The following is an 18,311-nucleotide window of genomic DNA, read 5'->3' on the forward strand; positions in this document are numbered from 1 at the left end:
TTTTCGACATTTAGCAGCTTACGCACAAAATCGTCCTTTGGCGTTTGTTTTCACACAGGTTTTAGTTTGTTTTGAGGTTCTATTTGATCTCTTCCCAACCTGGGACCCCTGAAGAAGGCGTGTACCGAAACATGGACCGTGTTGGGTCCCGTGGTTTAATTTTAAGGTGTTGTTTTTAACCACTATCAATTTAATAAACTTTGCCTGTGTCATTGAACGTGTGACTGCAGTTTTCCTGGTTTGGTTATTAGAAACAGGGGACAGGGACTTTAATGTTAACCTGGATTATTAGCAATTAGGTCTCATTGCATAAAATGGAACCTGTGTTAAAATAGCAAGTTAGCAGTAAAATAAAAATTATTATTGTAAACCACATTTATCACCATAGTGGATAAGCAGTGTAGAAAATCTATTAAACTATAACATGTCTTAAGGATAGTTCATATTGATAACTCCCCCTCTTAGAATTATATAACTTTTTTTTTTTTTAAATTGTTTTGACATTTTTAGTCTCAGCTCTACAGAACTGGGAGGCTTACAAGTACATGTGGCCACGTCTCCCCCTTCACCTTATTGCTTAACAGTTTGGACTGTGATTATCAAACGTGTTCTTACTTTAGAGATGATTGAGAGATATGGGAGTTGTGTTTTTCAGGAATTTGGAGTAGCACCCAATGAATTAAGGAATGACATGTGTTTATTGGCAAGTCCAGAATGGTATGGATCCAATTGAACATAACTTATTTAAAAAAGCTAAGGTTCTGTTAGTTTTGTTCAATATGATTATGATGGTATATTTTGCTATTGATATTTCCAAAATTATTCTGTATGATTTTTAGGTAGGATTCCCTAGACCAGCCCCCAGGCCTGTCCAGTTCCACCCACCACTGCCCCATTACGCCCCAGGCCCAACCCCACTGCCTGCTCTTGTTGGGCAGGAAGGTATCCGCGCATGGGCAGGTTTTGAAAAGGCATACAGACCCTCTGGACATGTCCTCAAAAAGGAGGGGAAATCTGGGCTAACCCTAATTTTAGGAAATAATGTAAATAAAAAAAATTTTTAAAAGAAGAAACAGAAGGGGTTTTTTTTAGTCTTCTTTAAAACAGAGGTGAGGAAATTGCAAGGAGAAACACTTTTTTTTTTTTTTTTTTAAATGTTAAATCACACTTTTATGATTGCTTTTCCAGTATTTTCCCCCTTGAGCATTCCCAGGAAACCTGCCGGCATGTTATCAAATCCTTCAGTGATTTGCTCACGGTACTTGAGTTTGCCCTGTAGAAAATAAAATTAAGAAGTGTTATTTAAGCAATGACAGGGTATAAAATGCACACAGAGCATGATTTCTCAAATCTGTCCTGAGAGGGCCTCCACAGCATATCTATCCACTTGAAGCAAACCCTCCTCAAATCTTAGGGGCCTTTTTACTAAAGTGCAATAAGCTCAGGTTTTGCCATTACTGTATTGAAATTTAGAAGTCTTTTTACTAGGCTGTGGTAGAAAGAGACCTTAGCGCATCCTTATGCATGTTTTTCTATCGAGCTAAGGCCATTTTTTACTGTAGCTGGAAAATGGATAATTTTTCATTTTCCTTAATAGCCATGTACTAATGTTGCCATAAAAAAATTAATGCGTGAGCCCCGACACCTGTTTTGAAGGTGGTAAGGACTCGCATGCTAATCCTGTGCTAATTATTTAGTACAAGGTAATGTAGCTGCACTGATTAGCACAGAAATGCTCACTCTCTGCTAATGCTGCCCGATTTGCAGATTCAAATTGATTTACCAATTCACTTTGGTGAATCGATTCATTTTCTAAAAAACATAAATCAGACTCACCGATTCAGTGGGTCCTGACATACGGCCAGGTCTCCTAAAGCAGCAGGAGTGGTGGCTGGCTGCCCCGCTGGGGTCTTCCCTCAGCCATATCACTGATGACATCATTGATGACATTGCAGAGGGAAGCCTTGATAGGGCAGGCTGTGAGCAGCCTGTTCAGAGCACTGCCTCTGCCCACCGGCCTCCACCACCGCTGCTTTAGGAGGCCCGAATATATGTCATGTCTCAAGATGGGGAGAGAGGTCGATTGGGAAGTGGTGCATAGTGGGATAGGAGGGATGGAAAGCTGCTGAACTTGAGTGGAGACAGGAGAAAGAAAGAATTGTTGGACATGAGGTGGAGGAGTTGAAGGGATAGATGCAACACAGAGGTAGAAAGGAGTGAGAGGGAGAAATCCTGCATATGGTGGAGAGGAGGGAGACCTGCATGGAGAAGAGAGAGATAAATGTTGGACATAGGGTGGAGGGCAGGGAAAGATGCTGCATGGGGAGAGAGAAAGAAATGTTTCACATGATAATGGAAGGAATGAAGGGAGAGATGCTGAATGAAGGGGATTAGAGAGATTTGACCCAGGGAGTGAATGAGAGTGAGAGTGAGAGAGAAGACAGTACGTTGGATATGGCAGTGGAAAGGAAGGTACAGAGATAGAAGATGAATGGTGAGTATGAAGAAAGAAGAAAATGTCAAATGGACAGGAGACCCTGGTGAGCAAGATGACAGAAGACAAACAGATACCAGAGCCTGGGACCAATATGATTTGAATAATGACCAGACAACAAAAGGTAGAAAAAATAATTTTATTTTCTATTTTGTGATTACAATATGTCATATTTGAAATGTGTATCCTGCCAGAGCTGGTGTTAGACAGTGAGTGTGAGCTAGGACCTAACAGAAAGAGGAAAAGTCTTTTTTGTTTGTTTATTTTGGTTTACACCACAGTGCTGGGGTAGGAGAGGGCACAGGGCTACAAAATAAACCTGCCAAGCTGTTTGGAAAAACCCCCCGCCTGATTGGGTGGAAACAGTGGTGAATCGAAAAATTAATTCAATAGGCCAAATCGAATCGAAAAAATTTTCCCTGAATTGGGCAGCACTACTCTGTGCCCCGCACGGTTTGCATGCGCAGTTAGGAATTTACTGCAAGACACCAGAGCAGTAAGCCCTTTTAAGCTGAGGTAAGCATGCGCTAGTGCTTACTGCAGCTTAGTAAATTGACCCCTTATGCACTTGCTCCACTTTAGCAAAAAGGTTTTCCTTAATATAGTTCCAATCATATTAGGATATAATATTCAACCCCATAATGCCATGACTGCTAGACTAAAATTTTCCATTACCCTGCCCTTTGCACAGTGGTACACCATATGAAATAGAAGAAAAACCACTTCAAGGGGTTAAATGCATGTTTTTTTCTCTCTCTCGAGCTCTGATGTACTAAAATGTACATTTTTAAAAAAAATGGAGCTTCATAAGTTAAGTAATGCAGAAAATACTAGCACATTCAGCAATGTTCCAGTATTTTCGTACTGTTTAATGCACAAAGCCCATTTTTTAAAAAGATGAATATTGATTTTAGCATGCAATAAAATTTCACGCACTTCATACAAAAGCTTATGCAAATTCCACATTATTCCAATGGTGACTAGACATTGACATTTTGCATGATAGCAGCAGTGAGACATAAGCGAGTAGGGATGGCTACTGTCTCCTTTATGTATTTACTATATTTGGGTGAGGTCCTTGAAGTGCGTCATAGTTTTAGAGTAGAGGACTGGGCTTAAGGGAGGGGACCTTATTTTTTTCAATTTTATGCATTGGGAGTAGGAAAAAGGAGGTATTGATGCCTCTGTATAAAACTCTGGTGAGACCTCATTTAGAATATTGTGGACAATTATGGAGGCCGCACCTTCAAAAAGATATAAAAAGGATGGAGTCGGTCCAGAGGAAGGCTACTAAAATCGTGTGTGGTCTTTGTGATAAGGCATATGGGGACAGACTTAAAGATCTCAATCTGTATACTTTGGAGGAAAGGCGGGAGAAGGGAGATATGATATGCATATTTATATTACGTAGGTATTTAAATGTCTGCGAGTCGAGTCTCTTTCATTTGAAATGAAACTCTGCAATGAGAAGGATTAGGATGAAGTTAAGAGGTGATAGACACCGGAGTACCGTATTTTCACGTAGATAACGCGCACCCGTGTAAAACGCGCACACGGGTATAGCGCGCGGAAAACACAAATTTATGTAAATAAATTTTTAAATACCGCGCTCACGGGTATACCGCGCATGCCGCCCCGACTCTCCGTTCGCTGCCCCGACTCTCCGTTCGCTGCCCCGACTCTCCGTTCGCTGCCCCGACTCTCCGTTCACCTGCCCCGACTCTCCGTTCGCTGCCCCGACTCTCCGTTCACCTGCCCCGACTTTCCGTTCGCTGCCCCGACTCTCCTCTGGCTGCCCTGACTTTCCGTTCGCTGCCCCGACTCTCCGTTCGCTGCCCCGACTCTCCTCTGGCTGCCCCGACTCTCCGTTCACCTGCCCCGACTTTCCGTTCGCTGCCCCGACTCTCCTCTGGCTGCCCTGACTTTCCGTTTGCTGCCCCGACTCTCCTCTGGCTGCCCCGACTCTCCGTTCACCTGCCCCGACTTTCCGTTCGCTGCCCCGACTCTCCTCTGGCTGCCCCGACTCTCCTCTGGCTGCCCTGACTTTCCGTTCGCTGCCCCGACTCTCCTCTGGCTGCCCCGACTCTCCGTTCACCTGCCCCGACTTTCCGTTCGCTGCCCCGACTCTCCTCTGGCTGCCCTGACTTTCCGTTCGCTGTCCCGACTCTCCGTTCGCTGCCTCGACTCTCCTCTGGCTGCCCCGACTCTCTGTTCACCTGCCCCGACTTTCCGTTCACTGCCCCGACTCTCCTCTGGCTGCCCTGACTTTCTGTTTGCTGCCCCGACTCTCCTCTGGCTGCCCCGACTCTCCTCTGGCTGCCCTGACTTTCCGTTCGCTGCCCCGACTCTCCGTTCGCTGCCCCGACTCTCCTCTGGTTGCCCCGACTCTCCGTTCGCTGCCCCGGCTCTCCGTTCGCTGCCCCGACTCTCCTCTGGTTGCCCCGACTCTCCTCTGGCTGCCCTGACTTTCCATTCGCTGCCCCGACTCTCCTCTGGTTGCCCCGACTCTCCGTTCACCCGCCCCAACTTTCCGTTCACCCGCCCCGACTCTCCTCTGGCTGCCCCGACTCTCCGTTCGCTGCCCCGACTCTCCGTTCGCTGCCCCGACTCTCCTCTGGTTGCCCCGACTCTCCGTTCACCCGCCCTGACTTTCCGTTCACTGCCCCAACTCTCCTCTGGCTGCCCCGACTCTCCTCTGGCTGCCCCGACTTTCCGTTCGCTGCCCCGACTCTCTGTGCGCTGCCCCGACTCTCCTTTCGCCTGCCCTGCCCTGCTCCCAGCTCTGTAAGCATGCGCAATGGTCTGAGCATGCTTGCCGCTTAGTTTTCTGCGCCGGGTTGTGGGGGCGCGCTTTTGACCTGTCACCAAGGCGGTTTTTCTGGCGGTGTGCTTTTCACCACGTGGCTGTGGCCCCCCTCTATCTGGCCTTGTAATTTGCCCAGTGAATACTATTTTGACTATACAACAGCATCTCAGCCTTTGGGTAAGCCTATAAAAGATTAATGCTGCATGTAGAGCCCACATTTTAATTTGATCTCTTCAGATTGGTATTCTGCATATATCTACCCGGTAGTAGAGTTTATCAATTAAATTTAAATTTACCGCCATAATGGCAGGAATGAGACGAAAGTCATATACAGCGGACTTTAAGCTTCAAGTCGTTGCGAAAGCTGAGGAAATAGGCAACCGGGCCGCAGCGAGAGAGTTCGATGTTGGAGAAACATCGGTGCGTGAATGGAGAAAAGATAAGAAGGAACTGGAGAAATGCAATCCGCGAAAACGGGCACATCGTGGGGCCAAACCAAAATGGCCTCAGCTGGAGGATGACTTGAAGCAGTGGATTCTGGTGAGAAGGGAGCAAAATCAATCAGTTTCTACTGTTGCGATTCAGATGAAGGCAAAACTACTTGCCAATGGAAGAGGAATACCCGACTTCAAAGCTGGCTTCACATGGATCTCAAAATTTATGAAAAGGAACGGACTATCAGTTAGAATGAGAACAACTGTTGGCCAGCGACTTCCAGATGACTGGCAGCAAAAATTGATTGATTTCCGTGACTTTGTCGCCAAAGAAATATCTGAACTTGGCATCACTGCAAAGGACGTCATCAACATGGATGAAATTCCAATGGCATTCGTTATTCCAGCGACAATAACCATAGCCCCCACAGGCACTAAATCTGTTGCCATTACCACAACTGGGCATGAAAGAACGTGTTTTACAGTCGTTCTTGGTTGCTCAGCTAGCGGGGTTAAGTTAAAGCCCATGCTCATTTTCAAAAGGGTCACTATGCCCCATGAAAAGCTGCCCACCAGTGTGGTTGTGCACTGCAACAAGAAGGGATGGATGGACTGCGACGTAATGAGATTGTGGGTAGATAAATGCTTTAGGGCAAGACAGGGTGGATTCTTTGAAAAAAAATCCTTGTTAATTTTTGGTGCCATGGCTGCCCACAAAGAAAAAAATGTTCAGGCCTACATTAATTCTACTCGTGCCCACATTGCTGTGATACCTGGAGGCCTGACATGTAAGCTGCAACCACTTGACATCGCAGTGAATCATCCATTCAAGACTTTTATTAGAAAGGAGTGGGAGGAGTGGATGCAGAGCGGCATGCACGAGTACACACCCGCGGGGCGGCTGAAGCGGGCAACTTTCACAGACGTCTGCAAGTGGGTGGCTTCAGCATGGGACAAAATAACACCAGATACCATTCGAAACGGATTTAGAAAAGCGGGCATTGTTTATGAAACCAATGACACTACGGGTACTACCAGTGCAGCGGAAGGAGGCAACAACATGGATATCAGCGATGATGATGACGATATTACTTCAGAAATAAACGAGGATCGTCTGCAGGCCGTGCTCACTTTATTTAATGACAATGATGACAATTCGGATTTTGATGGATTCAAGGATTCAGATGACTGTGATGATGATGACTGAATAAACCTGTAAACTTTGTTTATTTACAACTTTACCGTAATTACGGTAACTGTATTTAGATTATTTTGTCCTCGATACTTCGTTTGATCTACCGGTTAATGTTATAGTTTATAAGAATGAACATGTAATTTCTGTTCTTGTTGCTGAATTCATACTCACTAACTCTAGACTAAAAGTTATACGGTTGTTTATAAGAATGAACAGTTTTTTTCTTTTCACGTGTTTGGTTGGAGGGTGTGTGAATGGTGCGTGAGTTCTCCTATGTCTGGTTGAGGTGGATTGAATTACCGGTATTTAGCTGAAGAAATTATGGTAGTTAAACACCCCCCCCCCCATTCCACACACATTACGGTAATTCTCTTCCATTTTTGTTCCCATTATAAAAAACACTGATAAGTTTCCAGAAAAAATACATTAAAATAAGAAGTGAAAACAAAGGCCCCTACAGATGAGAACATAACATAAGAATAGCCTAACTGGGTCAGTCCAATGGTCCATCATGCCCAGTAGCCCATTCTCATGGTAGCCAATCCAGGTCACTAATACCTGGTCAAAACCCAAAGAATAGCAAACATTCCATGCTACGGATCCAGGGCAAGCAGACGCTTCCCCCATGTCTTAATAACAGACTATGGACTTTTCCTCCAGGAATTTGTCCAAACCTTTTTAAAACCAGCAACGCTATCTGCTTTTACCATAACTTAAATCTTTCCTTCCAAACAGAGACCTTGCTAGATGTCAAATACAAAAAGAACAAGGTAACTTCACAAGGACTTAGCTGTGCAGGAAATGTGAATCTCCTCATACACCCACCATATAGTGCAAAAATGTGCAAAGGTCTGTTTTTTTCTTTCGATCACTACATAGCCTAATGCCACACAAATATATTCTGAAGGTCAATGCTAAGGTTAACAAAGTTTCCTTCCTTGGACCACAAGGAGATACTGACAAACCACTAGAAGAGATCCCAAAACAACTACGCAGGCACAACACCACCCAGTGTGTGAACCAGTTCAGTGGAGTGGACTACGGTAACTGGGGGGTGGAAATGGAGCCGGAGTTTTCTCAGCAGAATTTCCCAGAACATCTCTTCCTCTCAACACATTGACACGCTGGTGGGTTTATTTTATAGCTTTTTCACTCCCTTCGGTCTGCCTGTCCCCCCTTGAAGTCCTGTTCCCCCTTGAAGTCCTGCCTGTCCCCCCTTGAAGTCCTGTCCCCCCTTGAAGTCCTGTCCCCCCTTGAAGTCCTGTCTGTCCCCCCTTGAAGGTCTGCCTGTCCCCCCTTGAAGTCCTGTCCCCCCTTGAAGGTCTACCTGTCCCCCCTTGAAGTCCTGTCCCCATCCTGAAAGCCTGATGCCCCCCCCGACGCACGATTCATCATCCGGAAGGACCACTCGCACCCCCACCGCTCGCACTCCCACCCCGATGGACCGCTCGCACCCCCACAGCCTCCCCCCCTCCCCCATGGAGAAGCTGTCTACCTTGTTTCCGGATGCCAGTGAGCCCAGCTGTTTCCTCTGCCGGCGGTCCTGCCCCTTCTCTGAGCCCTGCGCTACGCTGCTTCCTCTTCCGGCGGTCCCGCCCTTTCTCTGACGTCAGAGAAAGGGCGGGACCGCCGGAAGAGGAAGCAGCGCAGCAGGGCTCAGAGAAGGGGCAGGACCGCCGGCAGAGGAAACAGCTTGGCTCATTGGCATCCGGAAACAAGGTAGACAGCTTCTCCATGGGGGGGGGAGACTGTGGGGGTGCGAGCGGTTCTTCGGGTGGGAGTGCGAGCGGTCCATCGGGGTGGGAGTGCGAGCAGTGGGGGTGCGAGCGGTCCTTCCGGATGATGAATCGGGCGTCGGGCGAGGTGGGAACTATGTAAAAAAATTTTTATATACCGCGCTCACGCATATACCGCGCAAGGTTATGCACGGTTTGTAAAAACACGTATAACGCGCGCGTTATATGCGTGAAAATACGGTAATCTGAGGAAATACTTTTTTTATGGAAAGGGTGGTAGATGCGTGGAACAGTCTCCCAGAACAGGTGGTGGAAACAGAGACTGTGTGAATTCAAGAGGGCCTGGGATAGGATAGAGAGAGAAAGAGATAATGGTTACTGCGGATGGGCAGACTAAATGGGCCATGTTTCTAAACTTGGGCTTTAAAGGGGGTATTGGTCCATCAAAGTTGCCATGAATCCATGGTCACTTCCAGTGGGGGTAGGTTGTCTGAACTGGGGGCAGTGGCATCAGTAATACCAGCTACCTTGGCATGAAAGGGAGTGCTTTTTAAATTTTTGTTTGCGTTCCCAGCTCTGGTAACAGAGCTAAAATGAATTAGCACTATTTAGCTATAGAGATTAATTTTCAAAGCACTTAGACACAACGTACCATAATAACTAAGGTGACCATACGTCCCGTTTTGAACGAGACCATCCTGTTTTTAGATCCCCTGTCCCATTGTCCCCATACACAGCTTCGAGATGCTGAAATGTCCCATTTTCAGATGTGTGTGGGGACAATGGGACAGGCGATTGCTTCCCTTCCCTCCCTGCCGCGCCAAAGGCAGCCGGCCTGCCTCCCTCCCTCCAGCGCTGAAGCCGAAGCCTGCCCTCCCCGGCCTGGCCCCTGCTGCTGCTTCTTGCCTGGTCTACCACCATTTCAAACCCCTCCCCTCCCAGTCTGCCACGCCGCAACTAAAGAAAAGGAAGGTCCAGGCGCCAGCTCACAAACACTCTTCCCGACATCAATTCTGACATCGGAAAGGAAGTTCAGGGCCAGCCAATCGCTGCCTGGCTGGCCCGGAACTTCCTCTCCGACATCAGAATTGATGTCGGGAAGAAGGTTTGTGGGTCAGTGCATGGATCTTCCTTTTCTTTAGTTAGGGTAGGTGTCGGAAGACCGGGAAGGGGGGGGGTTGAAGCGGCGGTAGGCCAAGCTTCGGCGGGCAGGAAGCAACAGTGGGGGCCGATCCGGGGGAGTTGAATTGGTATAGACTTCAGCATTGGAGGGAGGGAGGCAGACAGGCAGGCTGGCTTTAGCGTGGCAGGGAGGGAGGTAGACTGGCTGGCTGGCTGGCTTCAGGGGTGGGACAAAGGCTTGATTTTACTCAAGGCTTTTGTAGAAATAAAATCATTTCATCTCATTACTATTGTTCTATTCCAGATAATTTGAAATGGGAAAAAAAAGAAACCATGTTGGTCACTGTTTACGGAATTATGTAAAGCTTACTTCCACAACCCATGTCATCAGCTGCTTCAAGGCTTCCTCACTTTTGTCTTTCCAGCGACTTACAATAAATCCTTCCATCCGGAACTCTTTAAGGATGAATGGGACCACTGGATAAGTTCCTGTACAGAACACAGCAGACGCTAAAAATGGCATGGTCTACACCATTATATAAAGTGCATATTGTATAGTGCAATACAACAGTGCATACTAATTCCATTATCATATGTTATGTACCAGAGAACCTATTACATAAAAATCATTGCAGTGGATAATGTGTGATAACAGCCATAAGCATGTTGTAAGTAAATGACCCTCAAAATGTTTAACAAAATAATTTTAGTTTAACTTGTCTTGTAAAAGAATATCACATTAAAATCAATCCAAACCAAAGATATCTGGAAGAGTGCACAATTCATGCTATCACATTATTTAACTACAAGGGAAAGGTTAAAAATACTCCACAAATGAGAAACTACCATTTTTTAGGTTCACATGTTTCAGTCTTGCTATTATTGTTCATCTCGAATAAAAAACATTTGAAAAATTCTCCACTCAGTTCTTCACGGAATGAGATCTTGAGTAAAATATTTAATCCAAAGTTGAATACAGTCAAAATCAGCAGGATATTTTTGGATTTATTTGGATTTGGCTTACACCTTTCAGTACTAGATCCAGGTAATTTGCATTCAAATACGGTGATTACTTCCCTTGCCCAAGAAGAACATCTAAGGGTCCTATTTACTAACCCACAATAAAACAGTTCATTGTTGCACTATTTCACCACTTTAAAATTTACCACGTAATCTGCACACTATTGATACTGTGGGATTCCCTAAACTCTGGTACTGAAGTAATTTTTGTTTGCTATACTGCCGATTGTGGTAATGTAAACATAGCAAGTACCAAGTTGATCTATTTTCTTCAGAAGGGCCAGTGCTTTCTAAAAAAAAAATATATATATATATATGTATATATATATATATATATATATCATATTGCCTTTGAATCTGTCCATCCAGCCTCTAATTTGCCCAATTCCTGTCTGCCTGACCCTGGCATTTACTGGAGAGTTTCCCTGGTGGGTAGCGAGGCTGACATCAATCCCATGGTGCTCATGTCCTGGCAGCCCTCTATCTCAAAACAGAGGCATCAGCCCCATAGCAGCAATATCACTGTGCAAGGGCACCAGGATCACACTGGTCTTCCCACTACCCACCAGTGTCACCCTGATAGGTTTTGGGGAAGGACATTCTGGGAGAAGTGATGGAAGGGATGGGGGCTTTATAGGCAATCAGGGATATGTTGAGATTATGGTGGGAGTATGTCACAAGTAAAGAGGACGGTGGGAGAAAAAGTAAAGTATATTTTCTCTGAAGAATTTTACATGAGGTTTAATTCAATGCAGATTTTTCTTTACGCTAGTGTTTTTCTGGTTGCCCGAGTATCTGTTTAAGGGACCTAAGAGCTGGACAGAACTGGAATGTAAGTTGATTTGAATGTTTAAGTCACCATCTTAAAAGGAGTGGAATTTTCTAGTGTGGGATAAATATTTGAATTCTTCTAAACAGGAAATAGTAAACTGATTTTTGTCAACATTTAGGGCTCCTTTTACAAAGCCGCGCTAGGGCCTTAACGCGCAGAATAGCGCGTGCTAAATTGCCGCACGTACTAGCTGCTACCGCCTCTTTTTCAGCAGGCGGTAGATTTCCGGCTAGTGGCTTTGTAAAAGGAGCCCTTAATTTGCTTTCATACTCTATGGAGCTACAAATGATGGTGTGTGTTAAATCCATCTGGACTATAAGAATAGATCATCAAATTTTCTTTTATGGAAATGAATAATTTACCAAAATACCTAATTGAGGGGCTGAATCATTGTACAGAGAAATGGCACCACACAAGGCAATCCTCCCATACTGCTTCATCTGGAGTAGAGCAACACTTGAAAATGTACCACCCACCTAAAAAAGTCATAAGCAAAACATTCACTGAGATGACAGAAAGATAACAGCGTCACAATAAGCACAGGTAATAGACATAAAGCACAGTAAAGAAAGGAAGGGGATGGCTTTTATATTGGACTAACCATATATTTTTTGATTAGCTTTCAAAGGCAATACCTTCTTCAGACCAGAAATGACCAAATGGTGACAAACATCAAATATATATAGGTTTATGTTTTTTATTTATATCCCGCTTTATACAAAGTGGGTTCCAAAAACATTCATAATTTTAAAAAAAACACACATTACAAAACACATACATACAAGCACGGACTTGCCTTAACGGCCTTGACTTACATAAAAAAACACCTCAAAACCAATCCACCCCATCCCACCCGCACATCCAACACTCAACCACACGCCACAAATGCCCACCCCTGTCTCTTGGTATCATTTATACATTCAAGTTATAAAACTTCTCTCTTAACACCTATATTTCATTTGACAGAACAAATAATGTTTCAACAAATGTTTAAATGAAGCGAGATTCCCTTGCTGATGTATATAACCCGGGAGTTTATTCCACTCTGCTGGGCCCGCATATGAAAATGTTGCAGCCCTCATGGTTTGCAACCGCAACTCCTATCTAGATGGCATCCACCAAATCACCGTTACCTGCAGAAAATTGTCGCAAATTTGAATAGGGGACAATGGCAAATCATTTGGATTTTTAGATAACATCACTTTCATTTTTGCTATGTTGAGCCTCAATCTGCTCATGTCCATCCAATCCCTTATTCTCAACAAGATCTCACCTAATCTTTCACTAGCTTTATCCATTGTGCTATCCCCGGGAAAAAAAGAACTAAAAGTCGTCTGCATATAACCGGTAAGATACCCCAAGATCATGTAACAATGCACATAGAGGTCGAAGACAAACATTAAAGAGCACAGCAGACAAAGCCGACCCCTGTGGAACAGCAGTTTTTATAACTTGTCGTACTAAACATTTGCCATGTAACAGGGCCTCCTGCATGAAACATAAAAGCATTCCAATGACAATCTAATAGGAAAAAGTAGGAGTGGTGATGAGAAAGAGGGAGAGATGTACAAGTGATCAGAAGGTGACAAAGTAGTATAATTGTATGGTTTATAATTTGATAGGAAATTTGGATCTTAGTTATGTCATGTCTGCTGGGTGTCAAAATATTCCAACATTTTATTTTCAAAGGTTTTATGTTCCTGGATGGTTGGCATATATATGACAAGGCTAGGATAACACTTGGGATTATCACACATGCAGGGAATGGCCATTCAAAACGGAAAAGTGATCCTGCTGCTAGAGGTTTGGAATTTGGATAAGGGTGCAAGTAGAATGGATGCATTGGTTGCTACAAGAAGTTTATGCCAGCTTGTATTTAAATGCCTCCTATACATGTCTTGGTGCTTTAGAGAGTGGAAGAGCGCTATAACTGTGAAGTAACAAGCCCAGGAGGAAAAAGAGACTGTTTCTTGAAAGCTGTTTGGTTGGGCAGTTGTTCTTGGCTATTGACTAGCAGTTTTAATCATTAAACCCTTTGACAGAAGTGCATTATAAGACTGATAAACATGTATTATAGGTAGGGCTTTTCTTCAGGTGGTACATGCCAGTACTGAGTACCAGCACATACTGCCTGCAAAAAAGCTGTGTTCTTCTAAGGTTAAGCAACAGTGCAGCTGACAGTGCCATGGTACGTCCCTTGTGTACTGAAAGTCTGTTCTGGCAGACCCCATATAGACAGGAAGTTTGAGTCAGGCGGGGAAGGGAATACAGCAGGCCTTGAGCATACACATGTGCTCAAGGGCCCCACAAGGGCAACAGCCCAGCCGAATATAGTGGTAGTGGAAGGGTCTAGGACAATTAATTGCAGCCTTTTCAGTGTTGAACCATCAGGGAACAATTCAGCGCGGTTGATTCATCACAGCTGCACTGAAACAGCTGTGAAGAATAGTCCCATTCCAAAGGGAAAATGGGGAAGATACTGATCATTTGTGAAGGGGGAGGAGCACAGAAAGAGGTTTGGGAAAGGAAGTACAGATGTTGGTCACTTGCAGGGGGGTTGGGAAAATGAGATGCTAGATTACGGGGGAACCTGGGAAGCGTTTACATCTAGTAGCACTATAAAAATGATTAGCAGTAGAAGAGGACACGCTGGATTGCAGGATAATTGGGAAAAGAAGGGGAGATGCTGCACTGCAGGCAAGGAAAGAGCTGCTGATCATGGGGGGGGGGGGGATTGGGAAAGGAAGGTTAGGTGCTGGTCACTTGCAGGGTGAGGGATGAAAAGGGGAAGGAGATGTTTGTCCATTGTAGGGGTTGTTGGGAAGATAAGGGGACATGCTGGAGTACAGGGAAACCTGAAGAAAAAGGCACAGCATGCCCCCTTCCCTCCCCTGAGGTGTTTAGTGTTTTCCCTTCCCCTCTTCTGGGTAGGCATGGACTCATCGTAGCCAGAATGAAACCCTGCACATCTGCACATTCTTAAGGACTATGGAGTTCAGCCCTTTCAGAAACAGGAAATTTGGAGGAAGTAGAACCTGTTGGGTCTTGAGCATATGCAGATGCTCAAGGCCCTGAACTGGGAACAATATTTTCCACAGGCACACTGACTGCATGTTAATGCTGTCCCTAAAATCATACACCCTAGGAGAACTAGGAAAGAGGTTAAATGCTGGACTACAGGAAGATAAAGAGCTACTGGTCAATGGATGTCTATCTATAATGCTACAAACAAGAATTGCCGCTGCTGGGTCAGACCTCATAATAAGCTCTGGAACGACCATACGAATAACAATAAAACACTAGTATGCCTTTGGATAGCTGCCTGTGGGGGTAGTTATACCAGCAACTCTGGTTTTCTAGTAGATCTAGTGTCTAAGCCCTGAATGAGTCAATATGCTGAACAGTCAGATTCTTATTTATTTAAAACTTTTATATACCGGTTACAAAAAAAAACTAAATGGTTTGCATCAATTAAAACATATATAGGATAAAAACAAACCATATCATAAATGCAACATAATAAAACAATTTCTTCTCTTCAATTGTCAACTAATAAATCATAAGAGTACAATAGCAAACATGGAAAACCAAATTTTTTTCTTCTAAAGCCAACTAATAAATCACAAAAATGCAGTAACAAACAGCTGAGTTTTCAACTGCTTCTTAAATTGAAACCGGTTTACACACAGTCGCAATTGGCCCACCAGGGCATTCCACATTTTGACACCAGTAATACAGAAAATTGCTCTAGTTTCTGAATTTTTATTTGCTGAATTTGGCTTACAGATTGTAAAATCTTAGTGGAGAGGGACTTAGTCTTGGACAATGCCATATAAGCAAGAGAACTAAAACTGCATACTAATTTATTATCATCATTTTTATTAGTTTTCAAAAATTGTTGGCTGTTAGTGTCACCAGAGACCCAACTCAATTCCCAGAAGGTAAATAAATTGAGTTGTATGGCCAATCTGAGCTTGCCACTTCAGCCCGTAAGTTTAGAATGACCGAGATTAAAAATAAATGAAATTTTTTAAAAATCTATTTTAATCAGCAACTTTACCTCCAGTTGAAAGGAAACTCTGCAATGAGAGGACATAGGATGAAGTTAAGAGGTGATAGGCTCCGGAGTAATCTGAGGAAATACTTTTTTATGGAAAGGGTGGTAGATGCATGGAACAGTTTCCCAGAATAGGTGGTAGAGACAGAGACTGTGACTGAATTCAAAAGGGCCTGGGACAGGCACATGGGTTATCTCGGAGAGAGAAAGAGATAATGGTTACTGCGGATGAGTAGACTAGATGGGCCATTTGGCCTTTATCTGCCCATCATGTTTCTATGTTTCATGTGAACTTACATTATCAAAATAGCAGTCATAGCCATCGGGGGAAGCTTTCTTCAGTGCTTCTTCCAAAGAACTCACAGTTTTGTAATTGAAGGCCTCATCAAAGCCAATTTGTTTTAAGTACGCAACCTTGTCATCTGTTCCAGCACAGCCAACCACTTTACAACCCTGTAAAAGCAGAGAGATTAATCATGTCTAATGTTAAAATTTTCCTTCCTCCACTTCTGGCTACAACTGATAACAACGCACATACACCAATTATAGTCCAGTTTGTACATATTGTATTAAAAAAAACAAAACCCAGACATTATCTTATAACTGAGAGCGACTTATTGCTTGTTTTAGAGTAACATTGTTTGTTTCTTCCCCAGGTTTCCATAAATGGAATATCTTTAGAAAAGCTCTCTTCATGTGCTTGATAGATCAGAGCATAACAATTCTAGAGATGATTATACACCCTCAAGCATCAGAACATAAGATATGTCATGTTGGATCATACAATAAGGTCCATCAAACCCAGTATTCTGTTTCTAACAGTAGCCATCTCAAATATCCAGAAGGATTTCAAAGAGGAGATTCATTCCTTGTTGCTCAACCCCAGGGATAAGTGGAGACTTTCCCCAAGTCTGCACAGCTAAGAATGGTTTTTGGACTTCTCACCAAGAACTTGTCTAAACTCCTTGCTTTTTAAAAAATATTTATTTTAAATCAGCATTACATAAGAACATAAGAATTGCCATCTCCGGATCAGACTCTGGGTCCATCAAGTCCGGTGATCTGCACACGCGGAGGCCCCGCCAGGTGTACCCTGGCATAGTTTTAGTCCCCATATCACTGTATGCTTCTCAAGGGAAATGTGCATCTAATGTACCCTTACCCGTATCAGTCTATGCCACTCTTAAGGAGATGTGCATCTAGTTTACCCTTAAATCCTAGAACAGTGGATTCTGCAATTACTTCCTCTGGGAGAGCATTCCAGGTAGAGAATGACACGGTGACAAAATTCATCACCGTTCCCGTCCCCGTGGATAACCGCGGGAAACCATCTTCATGTCATTCTTTAAGGAGAGAGGAAAGAATCAGAGTATAATTGGGCACAACCACTGACCCGCAAGCTTTGCTTTGAAGAAAGCTGGTGTAGAAGGACCGAGGTTGAAAAAGACACTAGAAAATGACATGGGATTATTTCCCGCAGTTATCCGCGAGGACGGGAACGGTGCTGAATTTTGTCACCGTGTCATTCTCTAATTCCAGGTATCCACCACTCGCTGCGTGAAACAGAACTTCTTGAGAAATATATTTATTTATTTAACATAGTAACATAGTAAATGACGGCATATAAAGATCTGAACGGTCCATCCAGTCTGCCCATTAGTTATACACATTAAAAATACATGATTAAATTAACTTGTCTCTTCTTTGATATTTATTTAATAAATTTATATACCATCTTAAGTCTAGGCGGTTTCCAGTATCAAAACACTCAGTTCTTCGGGGACAACGGGATAGAAAGCAAATTAAATAAATAAAACAGTCTTAAAATTCCATAAAATAGACATGACATCACACATTATTTACACTCCAATAAGCACACAAACATGACCAGCATTCACAGTCCATTGACAGGCACATGTCCAAAGCAGCGTAGAATCAATTACCAGTATATCTCTTAGCGGCATCAACAAACTGAGTTTTTAATCATTTCTTAAAGCTGACCCTTTCTGTGCACAATCTCAGATGCCCAGGAAGACCGTTCCACAGACGTATAGCAGCGATACAAAACATTTTCTTTTTTGAGATCACACATATCGTACACCTACTTCCTTTATTGCTGTTAATTTCATCCCTCTCTCCTAACCATAATAGTGCCATATAACCAAAGAATACCATTCTAAAGCTTGCTTAATGAATAGACAAATAAGAATTTGTTTAAAGAACCAACTGCCACTTCCTGCTTGATCCATAAATTAAAATTTCCCAGCCATGCCCCTCAACAGGAACCAGCAATTGACTTATTGGACTTGACTTAAATTTATTAGAGTCATCAGGAATAGATCAACTTCGTGTAGCCACACTTTTTGTTCAATTAGCGCTTGACTCAGATAGAGATTGGCTTCTAAAGATGTTTTTTAAGCATAAAGATGTACTCTTTCTGAATCAAAAAATTAGAATGTACTCAGATGTGTCTAGATCAGTGGTTCCCAACCCTGTCCTGGAGGACCACCAGGCCAATCGGGTTTTCGGGATAGCCCTAATGAATATGCATGGCACAGATTTGCATGCCTGTCACTTCAATTATATGCAAATCTCACTCATGTATATTCATTAGG

General features: G+C 43.7%; 1 protein-coding gene across 4 annotated transcripts in view; it reads right to left on the reverse strand.

The window, feature by feature from the left end:
- Positions 1 to 418: 418 nt before the first annotated feature.
- PTGR1 (prostaglandin reductase 1) overlaps positions 419 to 18,311 on the reverse strand; it is a 70,397-nt gene continuing 52,504 nt past the window's right edge. For all 4 annotated transcript variants that reach the window (XM_033926563.1, XM_033926554.1, XM_033926573.1 and 1 more), the window contains 4 exons: positions 15,994 to 16,149; positions 12,010 to 12,115; positions 10,158 to 10,276; positions 419 to 1,273 (listed from right to left, as the gene is read on the reverse strand). In XM_033926563.1, coding sequence (XP_033782454.1) covers positions 1,163 to 1,273; positions 10,158 to 10,276; positions 12,010 to 12,115; positions 15,994 to 16,149 — 492 coding nt within the window. In that variant the 3' untranslated portion in view covers positions 419 to 1,162. The remainder of the gene's footprint in view (positions 1,274 to 10,157; positions 10,277 to 12,009; positions 12,116 to 15,993; positions 16,150 to 18,311) is intronic.

This window comes from Geotrypetes seraphini, chromosome 1 (genome assembly GCF_902459505.1).
Source record: "Geotrypetes seraphini chromosome 1, aGeoSer1.1, whole genome shotgun sequence".
In the NCBI taxonomy this organism is placed as follows: Eukaryota; Metazoa; Chordata; class Amphibia; order Gymnophiona; family Dermophiidae; genus Geotrypetes; species Geotrypetes seraphini.